At 39.8% G+C, this 27,916-nt stretch overlaps 3 protein-coding genes across 4 annotated transcripts in view; 2 read left to right on the top strand and 1 right to left on the bottom strand.

The window, feature by feature from the left end:
- xpa (xeroderma pigmentosum, complementation group A) overlaps window positions 1-15,538 on the top strand; it is a 48,223-nt gene extending 32,685 nt beyond the window's left edge. Inside the window, exon 6 of the transcript XR_007940782.1 lies at window positions 11,419-15,538. The gene's annotated coding sequence lies outside the window, so the exon portion shown is untranslated. The remainder of the gene's footprint in view (window positions 1-11,418) is intronic.
- A 499-nt stretch (window positions 15,539-16,037) lies between these two features.
- Window positions 16,038-20,025, bottom strand: LOC110965543 (fibroblast growth factor 20-like). Its single transcript, XM_022214642.2, has 3 exons — window positions 18,635-20,025; window positions 17,502-17,605; window positions 16,038-17,351 (listed from the first exon to the last, which is right to left on the bottom strand). Exons 1-3 carry the CDS (start codon window positions 18,966-18,968, stop codon window positions 17,106-17,108), a joined length of 684 nt encoding a protein of 227 aa, XP_022070334.1. The 5' UTR covers window positions 18,969-20,025; the 3' UTR covers window positions 16,038-17,105.
- A 4,919-nt stretch (window positions 20,026-24,944) lies between these two features.
- micu3a (mitochondrial calcium uptake family, member 3a) overlaps window positions 24,945-27,916 on the top strand; it is a 37,994-nt gene continuing 35,022 nt past the window's right edge. For both annotated transcript variants that reach the window (XM_051945280.1, XM_051945281.1), the window contains exon 1: window positions 24,945-25,293. In XM_051945280.1, the coding sequence (XP_051801240.1) occupies window positions 25,018-25,293 (276 nt within the window). In that variant the 5' untranslated portion in view covers window positions 24,945-25,017. The remainder of the gene's footprint in view (window positions 25,294-27,916) is intronic.

Below are 27,916 nucleotides of genomic sequence, written 5' to 3'. Positions count from 1 at the left end.
AAAAAAAAAGATTTTTCCAAACGATTGAAAAATGGTAAATGCATTTTTAGCAGTTTTTTCTTCTTTTGTTAAATTATTGATAACGAAGTAAGGAAAATTATAGAAAAAAATACATTAATTTACGTCTGGACTGCGAAAAACAACATAAGAATTAGTTCTTTTACACTGTCTGACCATAAAATTACTTAGTTTTACTGTATTTCTATTTACAAAATACCATTATTTTGCAGGTATTTGCTATTATTGTCAAAGTGCTTTTACAGCTTTTCAACAGGATTTCAGTGTTTTTCTGGAACTCTTGCTGGCACATTTTTGCTTTTTTGCTTTTTACTTTTTTTTTGAATGTAAAGAAATTCTTTTGCAATCAAGAACTATGGGATGGTTGAGGAAAGGTATGATTAGAGTTAAACAGCTAAACATAAACTTGCTGCTTACACAGGAAATCAGCCGCCGAGAGAGAGTCGTGGACTTTAAGGCAATTTTGACATCTGTGTTCCCAGATCATTTGATGGACACTGAATCAAAAATAAAGCAGTGAATTAATATGAACACCTCTGTTCCACACACAGTGATTGTTTATTTGAGCCTTTAGTTCCAACAAAACTCACAAATATGATGTAAATTATTTATGCCTGTAGGTCAGCAGCTCATCCAGAGACAGAGGTTAGCACACAGGCCAGCTCAGGAGCATGAGGAACCTTTTATGAAGTATGCATTCAGTGATTAACTTCTTATTAGAGTGACTGGAGTTCCATCTTGTATTTTATAATTATATCAATGAAAAAAACCCTGAACAGATTCATATTTATATGTAATATAAATGTTATAAATACCGACCACTATGCAACCTTTTGACCCTACTATCAGTGAAAATCGCTTTGTAGATTTTAAAAATGCTCTATGCATATGTGGCAGCTCTTTCTCTGTCATATTTGTTCTAGGAGGATACACACATTAATAGGAATTTAAGCTGTGATGCCGTCTTATCTGAGAACTTATTACTCATTTCTGAAGAAAGTCCACACAACTGTTTTGACACTCAAAGAAGGTAACTACTTCTGCTCTGCAGGATACTGTTAGTTTGTTTTAATGATAAAGTGTTCCTTTGACAAAAAAGAACAAGAGATAATACACTATGAGAGTCGTAGCCTGAAACCTGCACTCTGAGCACTCTTTTCTACAGGGCAAAACAGTCTAATCGTACATCAGTGCCAAAGCGAAAAACAATCATTTATTATCACAAAAACTCCAAGCTGGCTGCAAAAAGCATTTCTGAACTGCAGAATCTCCCAAAAGGTGTATTGCTTAGTATAGCTTTAAATTTCTATATGTCCCATATTTACTGTTAGATTTTTGTCCATTTTCTAAGTTTAAATTTAAAGAAAATTTAGATTTGAAGAGATGCTAAATTCCATATTTTTATTTCTGGATTGGTTGTATTTGCTTCTTATCACTTCACCAACAAAATAAATATACTTGCTTGCGTGCAGCTGTAGGTGTTTTAGCTTTATTTAGCCATCCATGTTATGTTTCACTTCATTATTTAGCTATTTCTTGGTTAAAGCCTCTATCACCAAATCTTACTAAAATGTCACACTTTCTACTTTGGTGCATCTTATCAATCATATCAAACGCCACAACGTCAGCATTTGCAGGAGAAGGATAGATGGAGCGTGGTGGCAGATGGAAAAAGTGGAAAAAAGGAGGTTAATACAACCAGAAGCACAGTCACACAGCGAAAGGACTGAGCAATACATGTAAACCCACTTAGGATTGATCACAAATAGGAGATAATCAATTCAACTCCAATTGAATTCACATCAAGCACCGGGGACTAACCGCACAGGGGGGAATATGCATTTCAGCAGAGCAGCAGAGGCGTTCTTCTCCACGAACATCGATGGAGTGTTTGACACACATTTGTCATGTCGAGACCTTGTGGAAAATTCCAATTGGTCAATAAAAATCCACAGCTCCTTACTCCCCTGCCATTTGTGGGAAATCTCTGCTGTCATTTTTTTCTCTTTTTTTTCTTTACCTGTCACCTCTCATTGGCAGAGCTTTTGTCAGGAGTAACCACCTGGGGTATTGGGTATTTATGATGACTATACAGTCTGTGTGGACTGAGCAAACACATGGAGGCATATCCCCACCAATGAACACACAAACACCGTTGCATTGATCCACTAATCTAGAGGGGTGGGGAAGTGCAAGACTCTCATTTAGTTAAAATCATTCCCCCTCCCACAAGATAGATAGAGATAAAGGGATTTAGAGAGAGAGAGGAGAAACTGGTAGGTGGAAAGAGAGAGGAGAGCACATGGGATGACAGAAAAATTAGAGAAAAAGTAAAAGAAGGCAAAGAAAAGGGGGCAATTAGTAGAGGGAAAAAGACTAGCATTAAGGGCGAGTGTTAGATTAGATTTGGCAAACTCTGCTGTTAAAGGTATCACCGCTTCTGTCTTTTTGTGCATTTCTGAGTCTGTCTCACTGTCTACTGCAGAGAAGAAGAGGGCTTTGCAGTGGGAAGTGTTTGCAGCGGTCGATAGCGCTTGGCGAGTGATCTATCGACAGAGTGGGAGCATGTGAGAGATGAGTTCAATATACTTCAATTTAGCTCCACTTGCTTTAATTACTTCCACCGTGTGTGTGTGTGTGCGTGTGTGTGCACCCCCAGAGACTGAGTGGTGTTAGACTACCCGTGAAGACTGATAATAAAAATACAGCTTTGGCCATTATTGAATTCAGGGTCTACTGAGTATTTAAGAAGGTCTTGGAGGTTGTGACACCTTAAGGCAGGAGTTTAGGAGGGAAAGTTGTTCATTTAAAAAGTATATATTAGTATATTTTTAATAATCATATTAATTTTATATATTTTGGTGATTATCTTTCTTTGTTACATGATGCCTGTTTTGCAGCTGCTGGGTTTACTTACTCCAGTAATTAAAGAATAAGTGACTCAGTCGGTCAAAACCCAGCTGCCTTAATTGTTGCCTGTTTCCACGCTGCTGACGAGGCCAGAAGGGCAATTAACAATAAAAAAAAAACATCAGTTTAACAGGCTTTATTGTGATCTGTGACCCTCTGTGTTGTGTCCAAGAGAATGGTTAAGATACAGTGAAAAAGTGTGGACCAACTTAAATGAAGTGCTTCATTTGGTACACGCAATCCAAGTAATTTTTTTATCAGAATTAGAGTAAAGGGATTTTCTCTCGTTTAAGTTTGATGTAACTCTCAAATTAACAATCTGGAACTTCATTTAAGGAAAGTCAACCTGAAGTTTTCATTTTCTCCAAATTAGTTATTTGCTTTGCATGAACATGTAAAATATGATTTCATCATTAGTCTTGCTGCTCTTTCCTTTTCTTTACTCCGCAATTCTACACACAGAAAACAGCGGTTCAATGGTAGCAGGAAAATTTAAGAAATGTATATGTTATGATGTTAGACGCATTGCTAAATGAGTAGAATACTTAATTTTTTTGAGATTTTGCTTTAATTAGAATAACCGTTTGAAGGAACAAAGTGTAATTTCGAGTTGATAGAATCCACAAAAGTATATTGCTATCGCCAAAGTAGAAAGATAAATGGGATTCAATCAAAACAACATTTTACTTCCACTGCAGTTTCAGTACTCTTTTTTATGGTGTATTGTCCTCGAGGTGCAATGGCCACATGTCCTTGTGGGTGCAGCAGTAAGACTCACAGGTGATGGGTGATATCTTCCCAGATGAGCCTTTTATAATAGTTTCACTAATAATCACCTTCCACTAACATGCCTGAAAATTGACATCACATGCCCGTTCATGTATGCTGAGGATGGGCAAATCAAAAAGCAGAGGATCGGTTGGGAGTCATGTGACAGGAGTGTGACGAATCAGAGAAGGACAGTTTGTGACTGACAAAACCCAATTGATTGTGGTCGTCTGTGTCATCACTTCCAAAAATCTCTCTTTCTTCTTTCCTATGTGTCAACTCTGTAAATAAAGTTTCTGAAAATGTTCATCCTTTTCCCAAAAGGTCAATTTTCAATGATGTAAAACTGTATTTGTGCTTATGCGTGTGCAAGGTTTCAGGATCTGAAGACTTGGCTTAAATGGTTGACAAAGCCAGATTGACTGTTTCCACTGCTTAGTCTCTCCCATCAAAAAATTACCAATAAATGTGCTATTTGATGTCCTAAACAAAATATTCCTTATACTTAGTGTTTCTATGAGCATTTGAGGCTCTGCAAGTCCGCCAAAGTCTGTATGGACCCCTTTGTACATGTCTGCATGTGGCAGAAGGTTTGTCTCCCACAGCGTCTACACTACAGGGGCATAGTGTGCATGTTCTGCAGTAGTGTGTACGCACGTAATATGGATATACAACCTACTGTGCATGTATGCAAGTCTTCTGAGTGGACTTCTGCTCAGTAAAAAAAGCAGTATAATCACAACTACACATCCTGCATAGATAAATCTATGGCTGTCAACAGCTATCTGCACTGGAATATAACCAAGGCTTAAGAAGACTTCTGCAACCAGTGGAGGTTCTACAATAATGTTAAACCTAAAGTCTTGATTCTGTTCCAGTGTGGATGCATACGTGGACAGCTTCAGACACCACAGATTCATAGTTGTTACTGTTATACTTCTCTGTCACTCTGAAGGAATCTGCTTGCAGAAGTCTAGTCCATACATGTGCAGTAGGTCACTTTTACGTTGTCAGCGCATATACACAACTTTCATGCATGCTAACTATTGCCCTTGTAACTTTGTTGTTGTGCAGACTGTCTACTTGCACACAAATTTTGTCTGTCCATGGAACGTGTGTGGACTCTGGTGAACCTGGGGAGATGACAAATGTATGTCATGTTGACCTTGGCAGATGTTTGTATACTCATGGGCACAGAACATACAACATTGGCCTAATCTTAAAGTCATGTAATTAGTCACATTTGTTGAAGAACATACCTGTGTTGTGCAAAAACCTCTGAAGTCAAGCAGTTAGTCTTAATCCTTTTGCGATACTTTTTGAAACGCTTTTCGCTAAAGCATAGACATCCCCTTTGTTGTTTGGCAGAAAGCTTTTCCAAATGTGGTACTGGCTCACTGTTGCCCCTTCAGGCTATTTCTGGAGAAAAACTGAAGTTTTCACTGGTCATGAAATACGAATAGATGTGTTTACCGCTCTCTTGCCTCAAAAAACAGTAATGAGTCTGTTATGGTTTATTGCACCACAGCGAGGTGAAGAAGAAACCGCTTTCAAAAACGGACTCAAACAAGCAACCCAAAGGTGAGATGCATTATTTATTTAGTGTTCTCAATCCATTTACTTTCCCAAGAGGAAGAACTCCAGGGATGAAGACCAACTGCTCTGACAAATAAATTTCTGACTAACCACCCAACCTCCATTAAAATATAAGACAAAGCCACTCCCTGAACTTCTCTGTGTGACCCTCTAAGATTGTCTCCTATGCTGTGCATGTGTTAGTCCCAGAGGATACGGGTTAAACCGGCACATATAATCTGTTCTGCTCCTTTTTACTAGAACTTAGCATGTCCACAAAGCTAACAAAGCCAAAAAACACTGACTTTTTATGACTTTAATTTGCCATGTGGCCTCTTCCAGCATTTTGGAAATGTGCTTCTTCACAAAAAGTGAATTTGTGTTGTGCAGGGCTGTGTGTGCTCGCCAGACAAAATAGAAATACACAAATTTAAATAGATTTATCTTGTGTGTGGCAGTGAGGATGACAACGTTCATTTTAGAGATCAGTTTCAATTTTAAACAAACAATCTTCTGTGTCTACATTTTTTAAATATCCCTTTGGTGTGGATTTTGCTTTCCGTCTCTCCCCTTTGTCACTCTCTCCCTCCCTGTTGCCCTCCTCGTCTGGTATGTTAATGGATGTTTCCACTCCTATTAAGAATTTAAGAGTGAATTTGTCCACGAATCCATAGCATTGAGCGAACATGTCCACCATAAGCCTCATAAATGATTTTACACCAGAAGGGTGGGTAACCACGGGGGAATAAGTGTCTACTGTCTCAACCCTAATCCCTCTTTCTCCCCTACTATTGGTTCAGTACCCAATAGCTTTTTTTCTTTCACACTGGCACAGTTGCTCATGTTACGACCATATTCAATGAGTTTTTATAAATTTGAAAAGGAAAAATAAACCCAATTTATGCTGTTTACATATTCACCTTTGCAGAACTCCACTGTAAACGACAATGTAAGGTAATTTGTGAGAATTACAGTGACCTTGAATGTTTTTATGCCTGTATTAAATGAAGAAATGCAATATTTTAAACATGGGTATACATTGTATCAGTGAGTTACTAATAACACTTTTACTTTTTATTTTTGTCTGACTAAGGATTGGCTATACTGGCCATTCAGCTGGTCCATTAGTTTGGTTTAAAGGAAATATCTTGACAACTGTTAGATGTGGGCTGAACAGTGCCTTTGACGGTTAGCACTGTTGCCTTGCAGCTAGAAGATCCCTGGTTCACATCTCGCCCTGGGCCTGGGATCTTTTTTTTTTGCATGTTCTCCCTGCACATGCGTGGGCTTTCTCCAGGTTCTCTGTCTTCCTCCCCAAGGTCAAAAGCATGCTGAGGTTAACTGGTGTTTCTAAATTGTCCGTCGGCGTAAATGTGAGTGTGATTGTTTGTCTCTATATGTAGCCCTGTGACAGACTGACGACCAGTCCAGGGTGTCCCCTGCTTTCACCCCAAGTCAGCTGGGATAGACTCCAGCCGCCCCCCTCCCCTTTCCTTCCCACTGCGACTGTGATGAGGATTAAGCAGTGTATAGATAATGGATAGACGGACTATTAGATGGAATTTGATGAAATCTGGTTCAGATGTTACCCTCAAGATTAACTGTATTAACTTAGGAGATCCTGGCTTTTCATCTTGCACCAGTATGAGAAAAAAAATCTTTCGAAATTCCTACAAACTAAGAACTTTCCCATCAGCAATTTATTCCCAATTATGTTAACATAATATACAAACATTTTACCAGCTAAAATATTGACATCATTGTTCTTGGTATGTTAGGATACTTATGTGAATATTTGGCTTCAGGTACTGCTGGTCTTAATCTTTGCAAAACCAGCTGAATAGACTTGCACTACAGTATACTTTTCCCAGGATGCATAAGCAAATGTAATGTGTCATTTTTATATGTGTGGTTGCTTTAAGATTGGGGCTATAGCATACCTTATATGTCCATTATAGAAAACAGTGCAGACAGTGCATTAGTTTGCGCTGGTTTTTCTGCAAGTTTCTACAACCCGTGGTTGCATCTACTCCATACAAGGGTAAATCCAGCTTTAAAATAAATGAGCAAATACAGTGCAAGAAAAAAAAACTTGACTCCTGACTTGGTTGCTTTCTTTTGTCAATCAATGTGAGGTTCAAGAGCACAGCACAACAAAAGAGAGGGAAATAAACTTAAACTCATTTGTAGTTCTGTAGAGAATGTGGGACTGGGCCAGCTTAGGTGGTTATTCTGCTTCACTTCTTCCCTACAATGTGCATTTCCTGAACAACTTTCAAAAAAAAAAACCACACTCTGCCACTGTTGTTTGCACGATCACACCTGCAGGTTCAACTGGGTTTGTTGTTCACTTTAGGCCTTTGTGTGTGCCAGCAAACAGGCATCACAGAACACCCACAAACATAATTCAGTCAGCTAAATTAATTAAAATAAGGAGGTAGAGACTGTTTTCAGTTATCGACAAACCACTGATTTCATATAGAAGCCTTACACCCGCAATTATGGCCTGTTGATATGTTGACATGACTTAAAAGAAGATTCTTTTTTATATCCTGGCAACGTTTTGAGACCTCGGGACTCAAAAATATCTTTCTGCCAACTTCCTTTGTAAACTAACACAAGTGCATTGTAATTGGCGTGATCATCTATGAATCAAACTGAGTAGATTTTTAGAAATCTGTCATATCTTGTGAACAGACGTAAGTCTAGCTTTCATTCTCTGCCCAATTTCATGTCCTACCCATGTTTTGTGTAATTTGTGGTTTTAAGGTTTGTGGATTTGAGCTGAAGGCAGTGGTTAGGTGGGTATTTGACATGGAATCTGCCTTTTGCTCAACATGTTCAGCGACTGCTTAAGAACTGTTGGTGATAACAGGGTTGAAAAATATGTGCAGCAGTGTGAATCTTTCATCTGCAATATGTCAGGTAACACTCTTTCATTGAGAAAATAGCAGGAGGTTGTGAAGGTGCACATCGGGTGGGTTTACTTTATCCTGTGATGTGGTTTCCCTCTGTATTGTTGTGTCCTCTGAGATAATTTAACACTTGTTTTGGCCAATTACTTCACATTCTTAAGACTGTACTTTCTATTATTTTAAATGTTTGATACATTTGCTGCTGAAATGCATTTTGTGAACCTAAATAAAACATTTTAACTCATTATAAAGTAAATGCAATACATCTGCTCCTTTTATTAAATGCCTGAACCTTCATTAATGGACCACATGGTAGAACAAGCTATAAAAGAAATGATTCATTGAAACATTTTTAGGAATTTACAGCTGTGTCTCTCTCCACCAGAGGAACATGAATCCAGTATTTATCCTTCTTTTAACTCAGTGTTATTCTTCACTCCTGAGGGACATATCTTTTTAACTGCTGAATGCCTCATTGTGTTCTCCAGCCACTTACTAACTTTATCTGTATGCTTTTTATTACTGAGTAAGTGCTGTGCAGTCATAATGTAAAGCTTTTCAATGAAAACAACTGCTTACTGTGATTTAAAATAGGCTGGTAACTGTGGTGACAGTGAAGTGAAGCAATATGATTGTGGCCATGAAAGCAGAACAAAACTGTTCAGTTTTTCAGTTAATTCTTTCTACTGTAAGTTTGTCATCAAGCCTGCCTCCTATGACATACCCCTTTCAGCCATAGTTAATGTGAAAATATTAATTAGCACATCTTCATACAAACTGTCTTCTTGACAAAGTCACTGTGTTGTGATCACCAAGTCAAGACAAGTCATGAGTGTTGACTTTCATTAGCAAAACAGGAAGCAGAGCGCACCATTAGTCAAAGCTGGACTCCACCAAGGTTGTCTCCAATCCTGTTCTGATAGTTATGGATGGGACCTCAAGGTGCAGCCGAGGTGATGAGGGTGTGCAGTTTCGGAATGTCAAAGTTATGTTTTCCTTTTTTTTTTTTAACATCAAGCTGTGACTTTCAGAGCGCAATGGAGTGGTTTGCCGCCAAAGCCAACAGGTTGTTGGAGAAACACCGAGCTACTGGTTTCGATACGTGGACGTCACATGGGTCAAGATCAGAATTCATGAGGTGCAAACTTTCACTGAACACATCAACTCTATGGACAGCAACATCAAGTTCACCAGAGAGGATGTACAGGTCTGCATAGAAGAGGACAGAAGTCTGAGTGTTGGGGTATACAGGAAACCAACACACACGGACCAGTACCTGCTTTTTGACTCTCACCATCCACTGGAGCACAAGCTAGGAGTCATCAGGACCCTGCAACACAGGGCTGACAAGTTACCCACAAGTACTAAAGGCCAGGAAAAAGAACACAAACACCTGAAAGGGGCACTGAAAACTTGTGAATACCCTGACTGGACCTTTGTGAAGGCTCACACAAGATCCAGTAAAGAGAACAACCCAGTGAAGACAGAAGAGAAGGAGAGTAGGCGCAACAATATAGTGATCCCATATGTGTCTGGTGTGTCTGAAAAACTGAGGAGGATTTTCAACAAACAACATATTCCTGTCTTTTTTAAGCCAAATAACACCCTCAGGCAAAGACTGGTCCACCCAAAAGACCCCACACCACACAGCCAGAAGAGCAACCTGGTGTATGCAGTTAAATGCAGCAAGGAATGCTCAGATCTCTACATAGGGGAAACCAAACAGCCACTTAACAAGCGCATGGCTCAACACAGGAGAGCCAATTCCTCAGGACAGGATTCAGCAGTCTTCCTTCACCTTAAGGAAGAAGGACACTCGTTTCAGGACACAAATGTTCAGATTTTGGACAGAGAGGACAGATGGTTTGAGAGAGGAGTGAAAGAAGCCATCCATTAGCACACGAGGTGCTCAGTGACATCTGTGCATTTCAACGACCCCCATCGATACTCACAACGACCATCGTTGAGTAGTCAATGAGTTTTGGTATCGGTCGTTGGAATAATAGCCCTGGACACACCTCACAGAGGTTTAAAGCCTGAGGCAACACCAACCACCACCAGAACTGAAGATCCTCTTGGATGAGAGGTGAAACTTCTTCAAGGAACGTTCTTAAAGTCCAGTGGATTTATTTAAACTACTTTGGATTGCTGAAGAGAAGAACACAACCATGACCAGACCCTGGATAAGTGAAAGAAAATAGATGGATGACAACATCATTAGTAAAGTGTTAGGAAGACGGACAGGGTGAAAGTTGAGGCACACAAATCTTGGGACATTTTTAGCAATACATCAAATGACACTGCGACAATGAAAGTAACAAAAGGTTTGCTTGCAGTGATGAACCTGCAGGAAGTTGCTTCATGAATCTGCAGCCCTCTTTAGTGTTACAGAGTTTCATTGTAAGCTTCAGCTAATTTTTCACAGCTGTCTCATCGTCATTTTTGGGGACAGGAGCACAAAAAGCAATGAAAACCCACTGTACTCCATTGGTCTGCTCTGAATATTACATTCAACAGCTCCACAACTAATAGATAAGTAAATAGTTGACAGTTCAGAAAATCGCCATATAAACATTGACAGTATATGTCAATGTTTAATATGAAATATTGGCTAATGCCATGTGTGTTTGCACAACACAAGTCTTTTAATATGTAGCCACTGGTGGAGACGTCACAGTTTAGGAGATTAAGTCATTTGTAGTCAAAAGTCGGATGAGTTCACTGGTGTCTAATACGTCTAAGAATTTGGGAACAACACATCATTTTGTTTTTTTTTCTTTTTTTTGTTTGATTTCACCACAGCTGAGTCACCACCACAAAACTATTAATCTCACGCACAGAGAAGCGATGACAGAGTGTGTACGCATGCTTTTAGAGTGTGTGCGCGTGTTGACGACTGCAGGAAGAACACCTGTGCAGACTCTGCTGGTCGTAGATACAAACCAACACACACTTTAACGTTGTAAAAGCTAGAGGGTCTGTAAAAGTGTTTCTCTCAAATCCATTTCCAAGATGCCCAGTGCTCATGGGGGATAAAAACGTCATGGGTCACTCTATGCATAGAGCTAGACTTTTATCAAGCTTTTTCGACAACTTGTCAAGGAGACTGATGCTAAAGGATTTAAGAGAGCAATGAAAAGATTTAAAGAATTTCAACACATTTCTTCCTCTTTTTTCTAATTCTTTTGCTGTGGTTATCTTTGCATGGACCATTACCTGCTGGATCCAACAGTGGAGATCTAACCAGTCAATGGAAAACCCCACAGAGGACAGACAGAGAGCGGAGAGAGGGGGTGGAGGTATGGCACTGCACACACACAAACAGGGGCCTTCACACATCAGTCAGACAGCCCTCTAGTCAGGAGAACCCCTGGCTCACCTTCACACAGATTCACAGATCACACACACACACACACACACACACACACACACACACACACACACACACACACACACACACACACTGAAGTTGTGCTGACATGAATGTATGCAGTCACTTTGACTCACATAAACATGCCTCCCCCCTCCCTGCAAACACACTTCAAAGGAAGATTGTAACCTGACAGGCCGGCAAAACACTAAGAACCCACATACGCACCTTTTTTTTCTTTTACCTAATTTTTCCTCTCAGAAACCCACCTGTTTCTTACAAACTTTCAAGTCAGTCTCTTGCCTTTACTTTTTCATCTCTCTTGCTGTGTCTCAGTCTCAGTCAGTGTCCGTATGCTGGTACTCAGGTGCTGTTTGTCTGATGTTCTTCCCCTCTCATCCTACTCTGTACACCCCTATCAGAGGATTATGCACACACTGAACCATGTCCTAACTAGACACAATGTAGGTACTGCCTGTTCAGCTGGGCTGATATGAACCACAGCTCTGTGTAATCTTATCTGAGACATGTTGCTAAGCTGATGAGCCACGATGCTGGCACCAACCTATACATGACAATATCTCCCGGATGTGAAATGCAACAGGATACATAAAACTATTTTTAGACAAATCTGACAGAGCAGCTGTTTCCAGATGTTGAAGGATGCAGGCAGTGCTGAGCTCTCACTCAGTGTTTTGTAAGGTCAGTCAGGCTTTGTTGAGTTGTTTTGCTACAGTTCTGTGGGTGCTGAAACAGGAAGGTTCAAGTGTTCAGATAACCCTATAGAAACTGTTAGCCTCGACAAAGTTAATTTAAGGTTACCACACATTATGCAGGGGCAAATCCCTGAATCACACATGGTCTTCCGGTAATTCTAGTGCGGTGCAAAAGAGGGCTTAAGGTGTGCTAAAGTAATTCTAAAGATTGACAAGTTTCTGAGCTACAGTAACTAAATCACGCTTACTCCAGTTTCACTTTACTTTCAAAGTATTACCTTAATCTAACTGCAAACAAATCATTAGAAAACTTACAAATACACTGAAACAAACAGACACATAAAGAGCACAATAGTCTGAACTCAAGGACCATTTAATAGCTTTTGATCATACTGATAGAATTTACCAGGTGTCATGGAATGGCTGTCCTAAGCGACATCTTATTTTGTGACTGTTGCTATTCCTATCAAGCAGTAAGTTGTGCGTATATGCAGCTTACAGTGATAATGGAAGTACATAATGGAAGTAGATTTATTACTTTTAATTCTTTGCCATTTTTCAGATAATGTTTCCTATATTTCAGACAGAGGTAGACAAAAGCAGGTTTCCCAGTTTAAGCCAGTGACAGCTGAGTTTTCCAAATTAAATAAAACTAAATTCACGCTATTTGTTTTATTGAATCTTGAGATGTTTGAAAAAGAGACTTAGACATGAATTCAATAGCTGCATAGAAATTATGCAAAAAACTTAGTTATTGGGAACAAAGTTAACATTCTCATCAGGAGCAACATTGTGTTTTTCATATAGAGAGATTGACCGTATGTGCAGTAGATTATAAAAAGCAAAAAGTTAAGATCAGACAGTTACAAAGTTGGTCTTAGCATTATAAGAAAAAGGGTTTAGTGGATGATAACTTATTACTATGACAGAGTTTAGCTGGACAATTGTAGGTAGTATTTGAGTAAAGTGGGCAAGCTATGGTTGGTAGTATGTGTTTGAACAAAAAACAGATGGTTTAATCTGCTCCTTACACTTTCCTCTTGTTTTTTGTATAATCTGACAGAACTGGTGTTTAAACAAGACTCACTTATTTTATGCAGAATGTAACTATAACCCAATGTACATGACAAGCACATTAAATCCACAGCTTCACCGGCCTTCAGTGCCTAGTTACGGTTGCTAAGCTGTTAGACAATTTGTAATAATGGGGATGGGGTTAGCAAATGGCCGCTTGGAGATGTTTCGTTTTCAATTTTATCATCAAATGATCATCGTCTAACAACTGGACCTTGAGGTTTTGCCAGCTGCTGCTTCAAAGGTCAGTGGGGAACATTGACACTCAGTGTTTAAGCCAACATGGAGAAAATGGCAATAAAGGCTCAGAAAATGGAAATTTAAATATATGCAATTTCACAACAACTGGGGAAACACTAAAAGACAATGATATATGATGGACACATCAACAACAACTAGATTATGGTCCTTGGAGCGCAGAAGCACTGTTTCCAAGACCAGGTAATAAACTCAACATACAAAGATGTTTGAAACCTAATACATAATCTCTGCTTTATACCATAAAATTTTATTTTTGACTACAACAGACTGCAAAAAAAATACCACAGCTTCTTCTTTCTCATTTCTGTCTTTCTTGTTTTTGCTAACATTTTATTTTTGCAAATGCATAACATTGTCACTAATAAATAATTAATAAATACTATTTGTGACATTTAGTCAGTGGGTGGTAGTTGAGATGGTGAAGAAGTTTCATGAGGTGGTTGTACAACAAGGGTCCAACTGGCTGAGAGTCAAAACACAAGTTATGTTGAATACTCTGTGACCTTTTCCCCTTCCAACTTCATTTTCTAACCCCAGCACTCCTGAAGTCTGTCTCTCACCTTTGCCAAAGTGACATCTGGCCAATTCAGTCTCCGCTGTGATAAGAACAAGGGATGACTCGCACAAGAGATAAAGGGATGATGAAGGGGAGAATGAAATAATGCAGCAGAGCACTCATCCTGCCAGTCACTTGTCTAATTGCAGTGTCTGTCAGAGGAAACAGGTCTCCTCACACAGATGATTTCATGCTATTTTTCTCCTCCTTTCCCATTACTCCCATCACTCCTATCTCTTTTAGCTGACTGGTATTCTCAACTTCAAATTTTGATGCTTTCATTTAGAAACAAGATGTGAATAGTAGGTCTTATTGTTTTTAACAGACTTTATAGGCATTGTACACCAGGACTGGAATGACAATCCAGTTATCACTTTCTCAGGAACAGGACATGTAGAGTCTGCAATGTGCACGTTTTTGCATGTACCATATTGTACACACCACTGCATGAATACTGGATGCACACTGTGCAGTGTATTAAAGGAGAACTCCAGTAATTGCATGTCAAAGATAATTTACTAGTTTTGGGGAATAACTATTCAGACTGTTACTGTAGCTCTAAAGGAGAAAGTCTGAGAAAGAATTCCCAAGCAGTATCACTTCAGTTCTCTTGGTCTCGACATGGGTAGGAGAAACACATATTTGGAGCTAATCATGTCACATTTTGAGGATTTTTAAGATGCAATCTTTTTGGCACTTCACTAAAAACACTGCACCTCTGTCTCAGCTTCATTGGCTAGGACCACAAAAATCTGCCTCTTGCAAGTCCTTTACTCTTTTGGGTACCAGCTTTAAGGTTAGGTTTTACCTCAGTTTGTCAACATTATTAACCAAATTGGCTGAAATATGGTGTAACTCTGAAAACACACTCTGAAAAACTCATAGCATAAGAGCTGTCCTGTACAGAAGTGGTTCGGTGCATTTTTCAGTACAGTGGAGAAAACAACAACAACAGAAATCTTTTAACAAAATCTAATTACTCAATGCCCACATTTCTTAATGTAACAGATGAGATACTAAATGCTGCATAGTGTAAACAAGAAAGTGTGAGACTATTTGCCAAATATAAAGTAAACAAACAAATTAAAAAATCCATTAAGACCAGTGCAACAGATTCGTAATTAACTTGACTTAATCATTAAAAACGGCAGTGCAATTTCAGCTTCATAAATTGTGCAAAGTAATGCTGCCTGTTTCTCTCTTTGGCAATAACTAATACATTATAATTCCCAGTTGCTTCGGTAATGGTTTTGGCCGCATGAGTTCATAGACATTGCTTAAAAGCAGCTGAGGTAAGTAATTTTTTTTTACTTTAGTTTTTTTTTTCTACTCTGGTGATTGTCACATCAAAGCGATGCCTCTGAATATGTATATGTATATGATGAAAATTGTGATTGTACAATAAGGCAGGCCTGTTTGTTTTTTTGTTTTTTGGTGATTGACTGTGAAGTCACATAAAGAATATGTTTACAACATTTGCTGTCTAACAAAGACGCTCTTGCCTGTTTGCTAAGGAATTATGGAAAAAAGTATGTTTGACCAAAACAAGTTCCACCGCAATACTGTTTTGCAGGGGTACCACCACTGTATCCTGGGCTTAGCAGCTATCAGTACTAATGTATTTGGTTCAAAGAAATACAAACAAACTTAGCTAACTTGCTAACATCTTAGGGTTACTAGGTAGAACTCATGCTTGTGAAATTTGCTTTCACGTTATGTTCAACAATTTTGATGTTCCCCATACAACTACATAATCTTCGATGTGAATACATGTACTGTTGCACCCCTAGGAAAAACGTCTTTCAATCACACGGTGAGAACACAAGACAGTAGTTTATACTATGATGTCATAACAAATAAGAAGAATCTCTTGCTTGTTATTGATGTGTTTTTTTTATTTTATCTCATACCTGTAAAAATAGAATCTCAAAATAAATAAATATATGAAATAAATATACTGTATGTCCTAAGAAACAAAAACTCATAAATAAGAATAAAATCTGTCAAAATGCTTGTAAAGGTGTCTTTGTCATTCCCATCCTCAATGTTTGACTGCAGTCAGTTGGACAACAACACAATTCCTTCACTGGGTCCCCAAATGAGAGTTCCAACAACACATGATATTCCAGGACAGAAGAAGTCAGTATGAAATTCCTTTAGACCTGTTCTTTTTCTCTTCTTCCTCATGCACTTTGCAGAAAAGTCGCATCTTCTCAGCAGCATCTATCTTTGTACTAATCAAAGGAAATCCATCCATGACTTCATAGCAGTTAGTCCAAGAATGGTCATCCCCCAGCTATAAGACCCATACCCCAGAGCAGACATGGCTGCTTTCCAGTGCATGAAACTACCTTTTGTGTGTAAACTAGTCACACTCTACAGTGGAATATGCATTTTAATTAACCGTTTACATAGCAGCCACAGTCATGTTTGAATAAAATTAAAAGGCCAACTGAAAACAGTGGAAGTGACAAGATTCAGCAGCCACAGCAGGAAAAAGCTACTAGCAGCCAGTGGTTAACCTCAACTATCAAGTCCACACCTCTGTCCTTTTGAACATGCAGCCTGGACCACCATTTAGTTGGATTTCATTACCAGAAACTATAAAGAAATCCAACAGTCATCTCTTTGGCCACCAGGGCCTTTGCATAGGCCAATAAAGGGGCCACATTTTGGGCCTAGTTAGACGCTGTTTCTGTCTTGGGTCCTCATGTCTCAGAAGATCCCTGGTGCAGTTCAGTCAAACTCCCCGACCTGCTTGGTGTTTCTTCTGTGTCGAGGTGGGGAGTGTGTTGTTTTGGTGCACTTTCTATGATCCTGCTTTGTCCAGATCGACAAGATCTTCCATCTTCCTCAAGAGAGGAGATGAGTTTAGGTGCACTCAATTTGTTTTTTTCAGCTCAGACCAGCTTTGACAGGGTCATGGTAATGCTCATTCAGTCTCAGCTCTGCCCCAGTATGTCTCTGTACAAGTCTGGTACTCTATCCGGGTCTACGGGCCTTGGTAGGAAGTGAGAGAACCTCTGATGCCGCCTCGACCTCGTTCCATCCCTGGGCGTCCCATCTTTGTTCAGAGCAACAAAGTAAAATGCACCTCTTTCTCCATGCCGGTAGATGTTAGAGGAGTAGGTGTTGTACCAGTTTTCTTCAAATTGCTCTCTGAAAACACATTCTGCTGACAGCTTCTCCTGCAAAAAGGAAGAAATGAGGAAAAATTAGTTTTACGATGCAAAATGAGCCACCTGCTGGCTGTGGGTATGCATGTCAGTCACAGTGAAGTATAGTTTGAGATCTGTGTGCAGATAAATACTTGTGTATGTTCAAAGACAAGTACTTACCGATCCGTACAGCTCTCCCTTGCTGTTCATGGCGAGGTAAAGTCCACTGTCTACCCCTTTGATGCTGACCAGTCCAACAGCTAGACTGATGAACTCCAGAATACCTGCACACAGACATTGCAATTATAATCATTAGTAATGGCATGCTGAATCTCATTGACACACTTGAATCACAAACATGATTTTAACCATCAGAAATATTCAGGTTATTGAGTTTTTTTCCACTCCTGCTTGCACAATGTTATGTATTTGTAAAATAACATATACAAACAAAACACAGCATATCTGAATGAAGTTCACTCTCAGACAAAAATTCAGCTGCTCTCAACACAAATAAAGTGCAATACACAACTCTGTGTCCACCAGCTGCTGCCACCACTGACGAGCAGGACTGTAAATGGCCTCTGGCACCAAGTTCCATCCAAATCTCAAATGGATTGACTCAAGAAGTGCTACAACCTCGCAGCAGTAAAGAATCTCTGAGTGGTTTACTTTTGATCTGCCGCAAGCTGCACCTGTTTATCTTGATAGCTGAAGATAAGCTGCTAAAAGCTTCCAATCTAATCTCAGAGAGGAAATGTGGTAGAAATGTGCAAACATGAAATATTCAATCTGTTGCTCCAGCTGGAAAGCTTATTTATCTTGAAATAAATTATGTTTCACTGGCTTGTATTGGTCTGCTGGGTTAGTATCAAAGCAGCAGCCATGGCAGCAGACTATTACATCTACTATTAGCACTGTTATGCTGTAGTGACATGCATGCCTGGAGTGGCATTGGTATTATATGGCAGGATGGTTATGTAAAGTGGTTTCACTCCACAGGGTGGGAGTGATGCAGCCATGTCCCTGAGTTAGAACCCAACATCCACAATCTCACTCTCTGGGAATTTAATTGAATCCATCATTAGAAACCATTTTAATCTAATTAACAACCACTATATCAAAGACCAAATGTTCTGTTTTAAGCTCACTCCCTGTCAGTGAATTGACCTAAAGGGTAACTGTATCTTACAAGTAGATTTTCACAATAGCATTGCCACTACTCCGACTATTACTACTACTAGGGTACTACTGCTGCTACTATTGCTACTACTACTAGTACTATTAATAGGGTAATAATCTATGGTCCATACCGAATCTGCTGTGGTCCTTCCTGGTGCCCTGCACGGTGCCGTCGGGATGGATCTCCAGGTGGAAGCCGGTCCTGCAGTAGAGCTGCCTCCGTCTCAGGATCCCTTCGAGGTGGCTGGTGTCCGCCAGGCTCCGGGACAGTCTCTCGGCGGACACCAGGTGCTCCTGCTGCTGCCCGTGTCCCCCCATCATCAGTCCGCTTACCGAGTTGTAGTCCACCGCCCCGGCTGGGGTGAGAACAAAATGAGAGCCAACGGGAGCCGGAGCGGCACCCGCGGGACCAAAGCTGCCCAGAAATCCGTTGACGAAGCTCCCAACCTCGGCCGCTGCCCCCATCACAGACTCAGAGAACCCAACGCTGGCTGCGCCTCAGGAGGATCCGAGTGATGGGCAGAGAGGCTCCGTGGGCGAGCGAAGGTCAGCAGCCCGAGAAGCCAAGAAAAAGAAAAGTTAAAGAGAAAATCCCCGGTGAGTGCGTGTTTTGGCGCACTGTTAATTAGATTGTCTTCTAAGTGGGATGAAACTCCTGCGTTATCTTGATGTACGGAGACGGTGTAGCTCCGTTTGCAGCAGTCCGTATCCCTTCTCCTCCTCTCTCCAGCTATTTATCCCTCTCTCTCTCTCTCTCTCCCTCTCTCTCTCCTCTTCACCTCGGGATACGATACTCCCCTTTGCTCCGGCGCACATCAGGGGCTCTCTCTCTCTCTCTCTCTCTCTCTCTCTCTCTCTCTCTCTCTCTCTCTCTCAGCAGCGCAGTGAAACCAGCGCACTTGGCTCCACGTCCATCCAATCTAAAGCAGTGCTTCATTTTCACCCCGAGTTGCCTTTTTATGCAAATGCACCCCGTATCCCCCTCCCTTTATGGCTCGTTTCTGTTCCGCTCCATCCCTCTGCTGCTCGTTGTTCTCCTGTCTCACCTTTGATATTCAGTTTCAGCGCACAGAGCGAGGGACTTTCGGTGATAATTAAAAAAACGACCTGACAGCCTCATTTTGGCTCAGGCTACAAGATTGCTTCCTTGACGCTCAAGGGTGTAAAACACAATGTCAAAGACTATTGCTCATGGGCACTTCATCCAGGGCGCATGGTTTAAAGTGTGTGCAACTCCCTCCCAACAACTTGTGTGGGGAATTTGGACACGGCGAGAAAGAGAGAGTCGTTCTGTTTGTATGTCAAACAGCATGAACGTGATATCGCCATTATCCTAAACGCTTTACAAATCCACGCCCCTCGTTTCGAAATGACTCAGGTGCGGCGAGAAAGAGCGAGGAAAGCCCCCATTTGCGTAATTTTCGCACTCGGGTGTTGATTTATTGCTGCTGTTTTATGTAACGCAGCCGCACGTTTACAACGCCCGCACAGACACCAAATACACAGACACACAGACACAGACACAGACACACACACACACACACACACACACACACACACACACACACACCTGTGCAAACGACATCACTTGACTGTCAATCCCTTCATTGATCTTTCCACGATGCTTTGAACAGCGCAGCAGCCCATATATATCCTTAATTGTGGTCTTAAAAGACGAATCAAAGACACAGAGGCTTCAAAGCGCATGGATCTTGTAAGGGATCAGGCAAAGAACAACCAAAAGAAGGGAGCAGAGCTACCTGTTTGAACTGCAGGCTTAGAAAATACCCCGACACTTGACACTTGAAGGACTTCAGGGAGGGAAAAAAGAAGTTGCTATCTAAACTAAGCGGAGTTTATTATTCAGATTTTTAATGGCTATGAACAAACTATTTGACAGTAATGTGGGAATTCATTTGATGCAAGAAAACGCATTTATATTATAAAATTATACAATGGATTTTTAATAACAGACTGAAATATGAAAATATGGGAAAATATCTACCAGCAAAGGGGACTCATAGTTGCATGTTAATAAAACTGCCTGGACTGACGATTGACATTGCATTTAAAAAAAGAAAGAAAACAACAACAACAACTCATGTATGCATTTTTCCAGTTTCCCTCATGACATAGCCTGCTGTTTGTTCAGAGTTTTGTTGCTTGACTATAAAAGGGGTTAAACTACAGTTTACATGGCTGAGTTTTTTTATGGAAACCGGGGGCCCATGTTCCAGCCTATATGGCATTGATTTTGGCAGCTATACAGACACATGCTCGTGCACAAGGCGCGCCCCCCCCCCCCCCCCCCCTCCCCTGGGAGTCCTGTTGATAAATGAGTTGAAGGTGCAGAGGTGCTTTTGAACGCACGCGTGTGTGTGTGGTCGCCATACGCGCGTGGTTTTGTGAGCATTTCTGCAGCGTGACAAATGCACATGCACAAAACACATGCACACTTCGAACAAATATATATATATATATATATATATATATATATATATATATATATTTGTTCGATAAAACACTAAGGCCTACCGTTGACCCGTGACGCTCACGCCTGTGAGAAAACTGGTAGGGCATCTGTTTGTGCGTCCGTCTCCCTCTTTCCCTCGGTTCATTAGTATTTATGACCAAAAAGAACTTTTTTGGAATCGATCAGAATCGCCTCAGGCTGATCAGATCCCGATAAAGCGTATTGGATATCGACCTGGCTCTCAATGGAGATGTCAACTCCAACTCCACATCCTCACACACAAGGTAAGCAGTTCTCAGGATCACATGGTTTTGCTTTAAATGATAATTTTCTGCGCTGGGACACTGGAACAGAGAGGGAAGCCAACCATGGAGCAACCACAGCAGTCACTGGAGAGCAGAGTGATGAGGATGGAGGAGGAGGCCCTCAGGGTTACACCCCCACCCCTCACCCACCCACACATAGACACACAAAGAAATCACAACCTAATCGAATGCCTGGGTAATGGAATAACTGAATAAGTAGCCTAAAGGTTATTAATGCAAGTGGTTGCCAAACTGGGGTCTGGGGAACTCCAGGGGTCCTTGAAAGCAGGATTCAGAGGGCCCTCTAGCAAAAATGTAGACATTAATTTCATCATAATTTGACCTGCTATATGTCAATTAGAAAGCACATAAAAATTTGATTTAAAATTTAGATTAATCTTTTATATTCCTAAATAATAATAACAATAAATGAGGGATCTATAATGTGTTTCTGCTTGGAGCTTTGTAAATATTTAAAAAGTATTAAATCTTTGTCAAAGATATCAAATTAGATGCAGTCATTCAATATCTTTTGCACATTGTGATTTCACATCAAACATTAATCCAATTTCAGTCAACCTGTTAGGAAATATTACACTGATTAGTATATGCTAATCTAGTTTTGGGCCTACGAACCAAATAAAAATCAAAGGAACAAATTAAGGATTTAATAGCCGTACTCTACCCTTTAAACGGCTTATTTCTACCAAGAGGTTTTGATAGTCATTGTTTGATGTGTTTTCAACTAAACGGTAGAGTGATCTGCTATGCTTCATGTGTGCACAGGTGACAGGCCCATCTATTAGACTTCTTGCCTTTATTCTCTCAGCATCAAAGCAGTCAGAAAAGCCCCATCAGGTTAGCATTAGTCCTACATGTAAAGACTTAAATGATGAGTTCATCTTTGATATTTGTTTGATATCTGCTCTCTGCTGGCTCCTTTGATGCTACGCTTACCAGTGGGAAACTTGATACTGGACTGACCCTCAATGAAAAGGGAAGACTGACAAATGTGGAAATCACTGGTCATTTAATATTTCCCCCATGTAAACTGAGATGTATTTAATGCTAATCCCAGGATGTAGGGATATTCACCTGTTGTAAGATACTTTGAGTAGTATTAACAGATGTCACTTTGCTGAATGGGTTTGAACTTGATTATTTTAGTATTTCTCATGTGTTTCACAGCAGTCACCCTTTAGTTGTTCTTTTTTACAAAATACATCAAATATACTAAAAAACATCATAAAGGCATTTAGTCAAATCAACTTATCTTCACTAGTTTACTTAATGTAAATTTATGACTTTTGCTTTCTTATCAATTAACTAAACTTTAAATGTCTAATTTTAATTTTCTGACTGTTCGAATATAAGCACGAATTCATTGAGAGATTTAAATTACTGAGTTGAATGAATCAACAGCTGAGACTTAACTCAACACATTAAATTAAGATAATGAGAAACAAAACATATAAGTAGACTTTCCAGAGAGTGTACAGAGTTTACACTGACAAGAGACTTTTTGTAGTTTCAGTGAACAGACACGGTGGAAACCTACTGTGTGTTTTTCAAACATGTTAAATTAAGCTCTGGTTGTTTCTTTTCATACTAATCAAAACTATTTTAAGCATGATAAAGGTTAGTGCTGAATTAAGTCCCCACACCTGTAGATTTATAATTTATCCCACAGTAATCAGGAGCAGCTTTGCATATTGTCTTTGTACTGGTTCACATCAAAAATGACTTCAGCAGCTGAGGCTGTAAGTTCTCAGCAGAAGAAAGTCTTTAAACTTAGAAAATGTAAAAGTAAAGTAAGTCTGTCTGGAAGCATTGCCTGTGTGACTAGTTGATTCAACTTAATCTCTTATGTTTTATTTTATCTAATTTGTCTCAGCTAGTTTTACACTTTCATAACTCAGAAGATGACTTTGAACTCATTGATCAGCTGAGGTGAAGTTAACCCACAGTTTCACGTTTGCACTCGAACTTACATTTCTAAACCGAATGGACATAATATGATCTACAGTGTAGTTCCTTACTACTGTGTCCATTTTGTGGTACTTTATACTTCTCAATTATCGCATTTTAGGAAACTAATATACTTTTCGGGCCATTAAATTTAGCTGACAGTCTCACTTGTTATTTAGATGATCAATTCATAAAATATGCATAGTAGCCCATTAAAACTAGTCTACATTCACTTTCACCAACTAAAACATGAACATGTTGCTAATACTTCAATAATACATAGCTATACAGTGTAATAATAGCCAGCTTTGACATCTGAGTATTTTGTTTTTTATATTTTGACAGGCTACATATTTCGAACACAGGACTTTATACATGAAGCTCGTCTATCACAATCTTTCCTAGCAATGGTAGATTCAGTAAAATAAATGCCTAGTAGCCTTTTTTTTACTTGAAAAAGTCAAGTCATTTTATTTATCAGTGCATATAAAATTATTAAGTATTGACCGAAGTGGTTTACAGTTAGAAGAACAATGGTAAAAGACAGCTAAAACAACACTCACACACAAAAACAATGCTTGGACTACAAAAACAACAAAAACAAACAAAAAACCCCACTTACCCTTTCAGAAAGCACCCTCCCTGAATTAAAGATGGACATAATATACATGAGATATTTATCTCTGTTACACTCTAAAAATAACCTTTGGACACAAATAAAGCAAAAGTTTGCGTCAGTGTTTTTGAAAGTATGACAATGTTCAGCCATGTTCCACCAAAATGGGGAACAAGCTTTTCATCTACAATCAAAAGTATTAAAAAAATATTTATTTATTTATTTATTTTTTGTCTTTTTATTCATCCCACTCCTAACTGAAGAAAGAACAGCTACGTTATCGAGCCTATTTCATTAAGTTACCTCAACTTGAATTTAGTTTTAAGTCAACTGATGCAGACATTTGATTTTAAATGACACACATTATTAAGTTGATGTTATTCCAAATATTATTATGTAAGCCCAACCCATCAATCAACAGTGTTTACAACCTAAATACTTAATTTAAATCAGTAAATCAGTTTGCATCTTGCAGCAATGCATTTAATTCAGTGGCGGGTATAGGTACCTGGACTTACTTTTTGGAATGCAGGCAACACATCACAAATAAAAACAATAATGGGAAAACTCAATCTGAGTTAAAAGCCAAGTAAAAAAATTGTTTTTTTCAGACAGGTTTTAGAAATGTCCCGTCCGTGAAGAGTATAATACATTTTCTGAATAGCTACTATGAAGGTCTGATGTCTGGACCTCAGTACAATCAGGAGTTTTGGTCAGCAGACATTAATAATAAATAATCTAAAATGATTTTAAAAAATCCACTTGATTACATGCACTTTTATGTGCGTTTTTTTTTTTACTGTAACATCTATTTGATCTTAATAAATTGGGCGTTTAACCCTACCAGTACATCAGTTTAATTCTGTTTATCCATTTTATTCAAACAAACTTAGAGGTCACTTGAGTACACATAGGTTTATATTCGACTAAACGGAAAACTGTGTGTTTATTATTGACCGTGGTCAGAAATAATGACCCACTTTCAGCCAGTGAAGCATCAAATCCTGCTCTCTGAGTCTGGGACTTTGCTCCCAGCCTCACCGTCAACAGAGAGCCCGCCGCAAATCTCGCGATGAAACCGGAGAAACGCGATAGTTTTGAGCTGCCCGCAAACTTATAAGCAGAGCAGCAGCAGCAGCACCAACGGCAGCAATGGCCGCTTTCCGCAAAGTGGCAGTGGCGGCGGCGGCAGCGGCGGCCAGGCTGAACCTCTGGTCGGCGGCGAGGAGCGAGCTGGTGAGCGGGCACACGGCTAACGGAAGCCGGACTCGTAGGTGTCTGGCGGTCGGGATGTGCGTTACGACCGGAGGCGCGGTGGCTCTGTACTTCTACAATGATATGTGGAGCGACAGAGGGAGGAAGAGGATGAGGAGGCACAGCATCAACGGTCTGCTGCCGTCCGTCCCAACGGTTGAAGCCAAGGAGAAGGTAGGAAGCTGAAAGTGGCTGTAGCCGTTAGCGGTGATTTGTTGACCGAGAATGTGTCATTGTGGACAGAAAGGGGTCTCGGTGTGGAGGAAGAGGGCAGGGAGGGATTTTCACATTTCCTGGAGTTAAAATTAGCCCCACACAGGCCCGTTTAGTTGGGCCCTGCCTCTGCTCCGTAGCCATGGTGCTGTGGAAGTTTTCGTGTTTTTCTCCCATCACGCCCAGTGGAAACACTTCGCTCACTGTTTGGCTGCGGACCTTGTGCGCGCGCAGACACAGCAACAGCAACGGCGCTCTCCGCTCGCGCTGGTGCTGAAATGACAACAAGCTTGAAGATGTGACAGTCACCCAGGCAGGTGTGTGCAGATGTGGGGCAAACCGGAGTAGGAAGCCCCTCCACCATATTTTCCCTTTTGACCGTTTTCATTTCAGTTCAGGTTTTTTCTTGGATGACAGTGACCTTACTGTTTCAAAAAATAGTAATGAAATCACTTTATTGGTCTGTGAAAACCAACAAAAGTGGTCTGAGTGGTGATACTACAGAATATGACCAAATTTATTAGACATTTTGTTGAACCAAATCCCTGGCAGTCCAGAGGTGAGACTTTCACCCCTCTTTTCCCACTCTCACCCCAGTTAGTTGAAGCAGATGGCCCCCTCTCCTGAGCCTGGTTCTGCTGGATTTTTTTCCTGCCCATTAATGTTTTTGTTTGTTTGTTTATTTCTTCTTACCATCTTCGACTGCTTGCTCATGGGGAATCCAAAAGGCTCTTTGGATTGTTGGGTTCTCTGTTTGAAATTCGTGAGGTCTTCACCATATGTGAAATGCTGTGAGATGACATGTTGTGAATTGAACTGAATAATCTGACACAGTACCAAATATGCCTCTGTGGTTTTAACGGAACATACATATGCAAACATGTCTTTACTGATAACATGACCGCCATCTTAAATTCAGTTAAGCTCAGTTTATTGTCATTCAGACACGTTTGAAGGAACAAAACTTCTTGCCGATGTCCAGTAGCATACTGGATATATAACATTTTTGCAGTGACATAGCTAAGATAGGCCTATGGTACACAAATAAAATAACATACAAGCCTAGATTAAATAGGACACATAGTTTAAAAAGCCAAGCAGCATGTTAATATATTAATAATAACAATAAATAACAATAACTGTAGGTAGTTCCAGCAGCACAGAGTGTAGAGGACAGATTTAAGCCAGAGTTTCTAAGCCTCATGTGGAGGGTTTTCTATCAGTTTAAACAAAAAAGACACAAAGTTCTCAACCTTTTCTGGAAACAAGAGGTGTAACTTCCATTTTGGGCTTCACTGTAAAGCATAAAGCCTTATATCACTGTCCACATAAATCACATGTTGGTGGTAATTTCTTTGCAAGGAGAGGAAAGCTTCAGGCTGGTGTACTGTTTCTCCAAGACTATGTGTCCATCACACAGCATCGTGTGGCGGAAGCAGCCAAATGTGGCTTTGAACTGTTACCTCTTTTACCTTACTCACTCAACCTGCACCATCTGACGTCTGTCTGTTTCCCGAAGTGAAATTCCAGTTGCATGGTTGCCATTATCAGAAGGATAACAAAGTCTTTCATGCTGTTGAGGAATATCTGAAGACTCAGGATGTGACCTTCTGCGAAAGGATAGAGAAACTTGAACAATGGTGGAACAAGTGCATAAAAGTTAACTTCGACTATGCTGAAACTTAATACAAGAACTATGTTTCTCCTGTGAGGAAAACAAACAAACAAACAAAATAATCATCTGCTTTCATTCTCTAGGATTCATTCAGGGAGTACTAGAAATCTCATTAAATACATAATACATGATTACAGCCAACAATTAACAACTGGATGATCAAGAGTATATAAACACTAATTAGCCAACCAAGACAAAAAACTCAAAACAAAACCAGCAAGCATTAGGCATCATCTGACTAGATTATAGCTTTATTCAGATATTCAGTAAAGGCCTTATAAGAGTCAACACAGTCTTTAAGTGAAGCACAGATTTTTCTTGAATTTAATGTGATTTAGAATCTCTTCTTACCAGCTATTGTATGACAAAAGAGAAGCTTGTTTTCTTGCGAATTCAATTAAATGACCTGCTAATGTTGTGGAAGCCAGAACATGGCGCTGTCAGAGAAAAGTCAGAGACTTTAGGAGGACGACTTCTGAGTAAAAATGCTCCCAATGAAATGGGGTTAGAAGCCCCCTCATGGACACCTACGATTTTCAGAGCTCTAACCTTGTTAATATTCAATTTCTGATAAACTATGTGCACTATCATCTGCTACAGTAACATAATAGGTAACCAGCAGTAACAGTTGTTACTGACTGTCTAAAAGGTCAACTAGCTGACTGTATGTTAAGCTGATAATGTTATACTAGATTGGCTTGCTGTAGCTCTAGTTAGCTTTTGTCTACTATCAGCTAAACATCCTAACTGGTATGATTTGATACTTGTGTTTACATGTTCGAATTAAATATCACAAATGACGTGTTTTTTTGTCATAAATTTTGTTATCAATAATAAAAAAAATAAAATTATAATTGTTGTCATGGATGTTGCAATTGTAAATGAATTGGCAATATTGAAACTTTTTAA

Source organism: Acanthochromis polyacanthus, chromosome 3, assembly GCF_021347895.1.
Source record: "Acanthochromis polyacanthus isolate Apoly-LR-REF ecotype Palm Island chromosome 3, KAUST_Apoly_ChrSc, whole genome shotgun sequence".
Taxonomy (NCBI): domain Eukaryota; kingdom Metazoa; phylum Chordata; class Actinopteri; family Pomacentridae; genus Acanthochromis; species Acanthochromis polyacanthus.
This window is presented reverse-complemented; position numbering and strand designations above follow the sequence as displayed.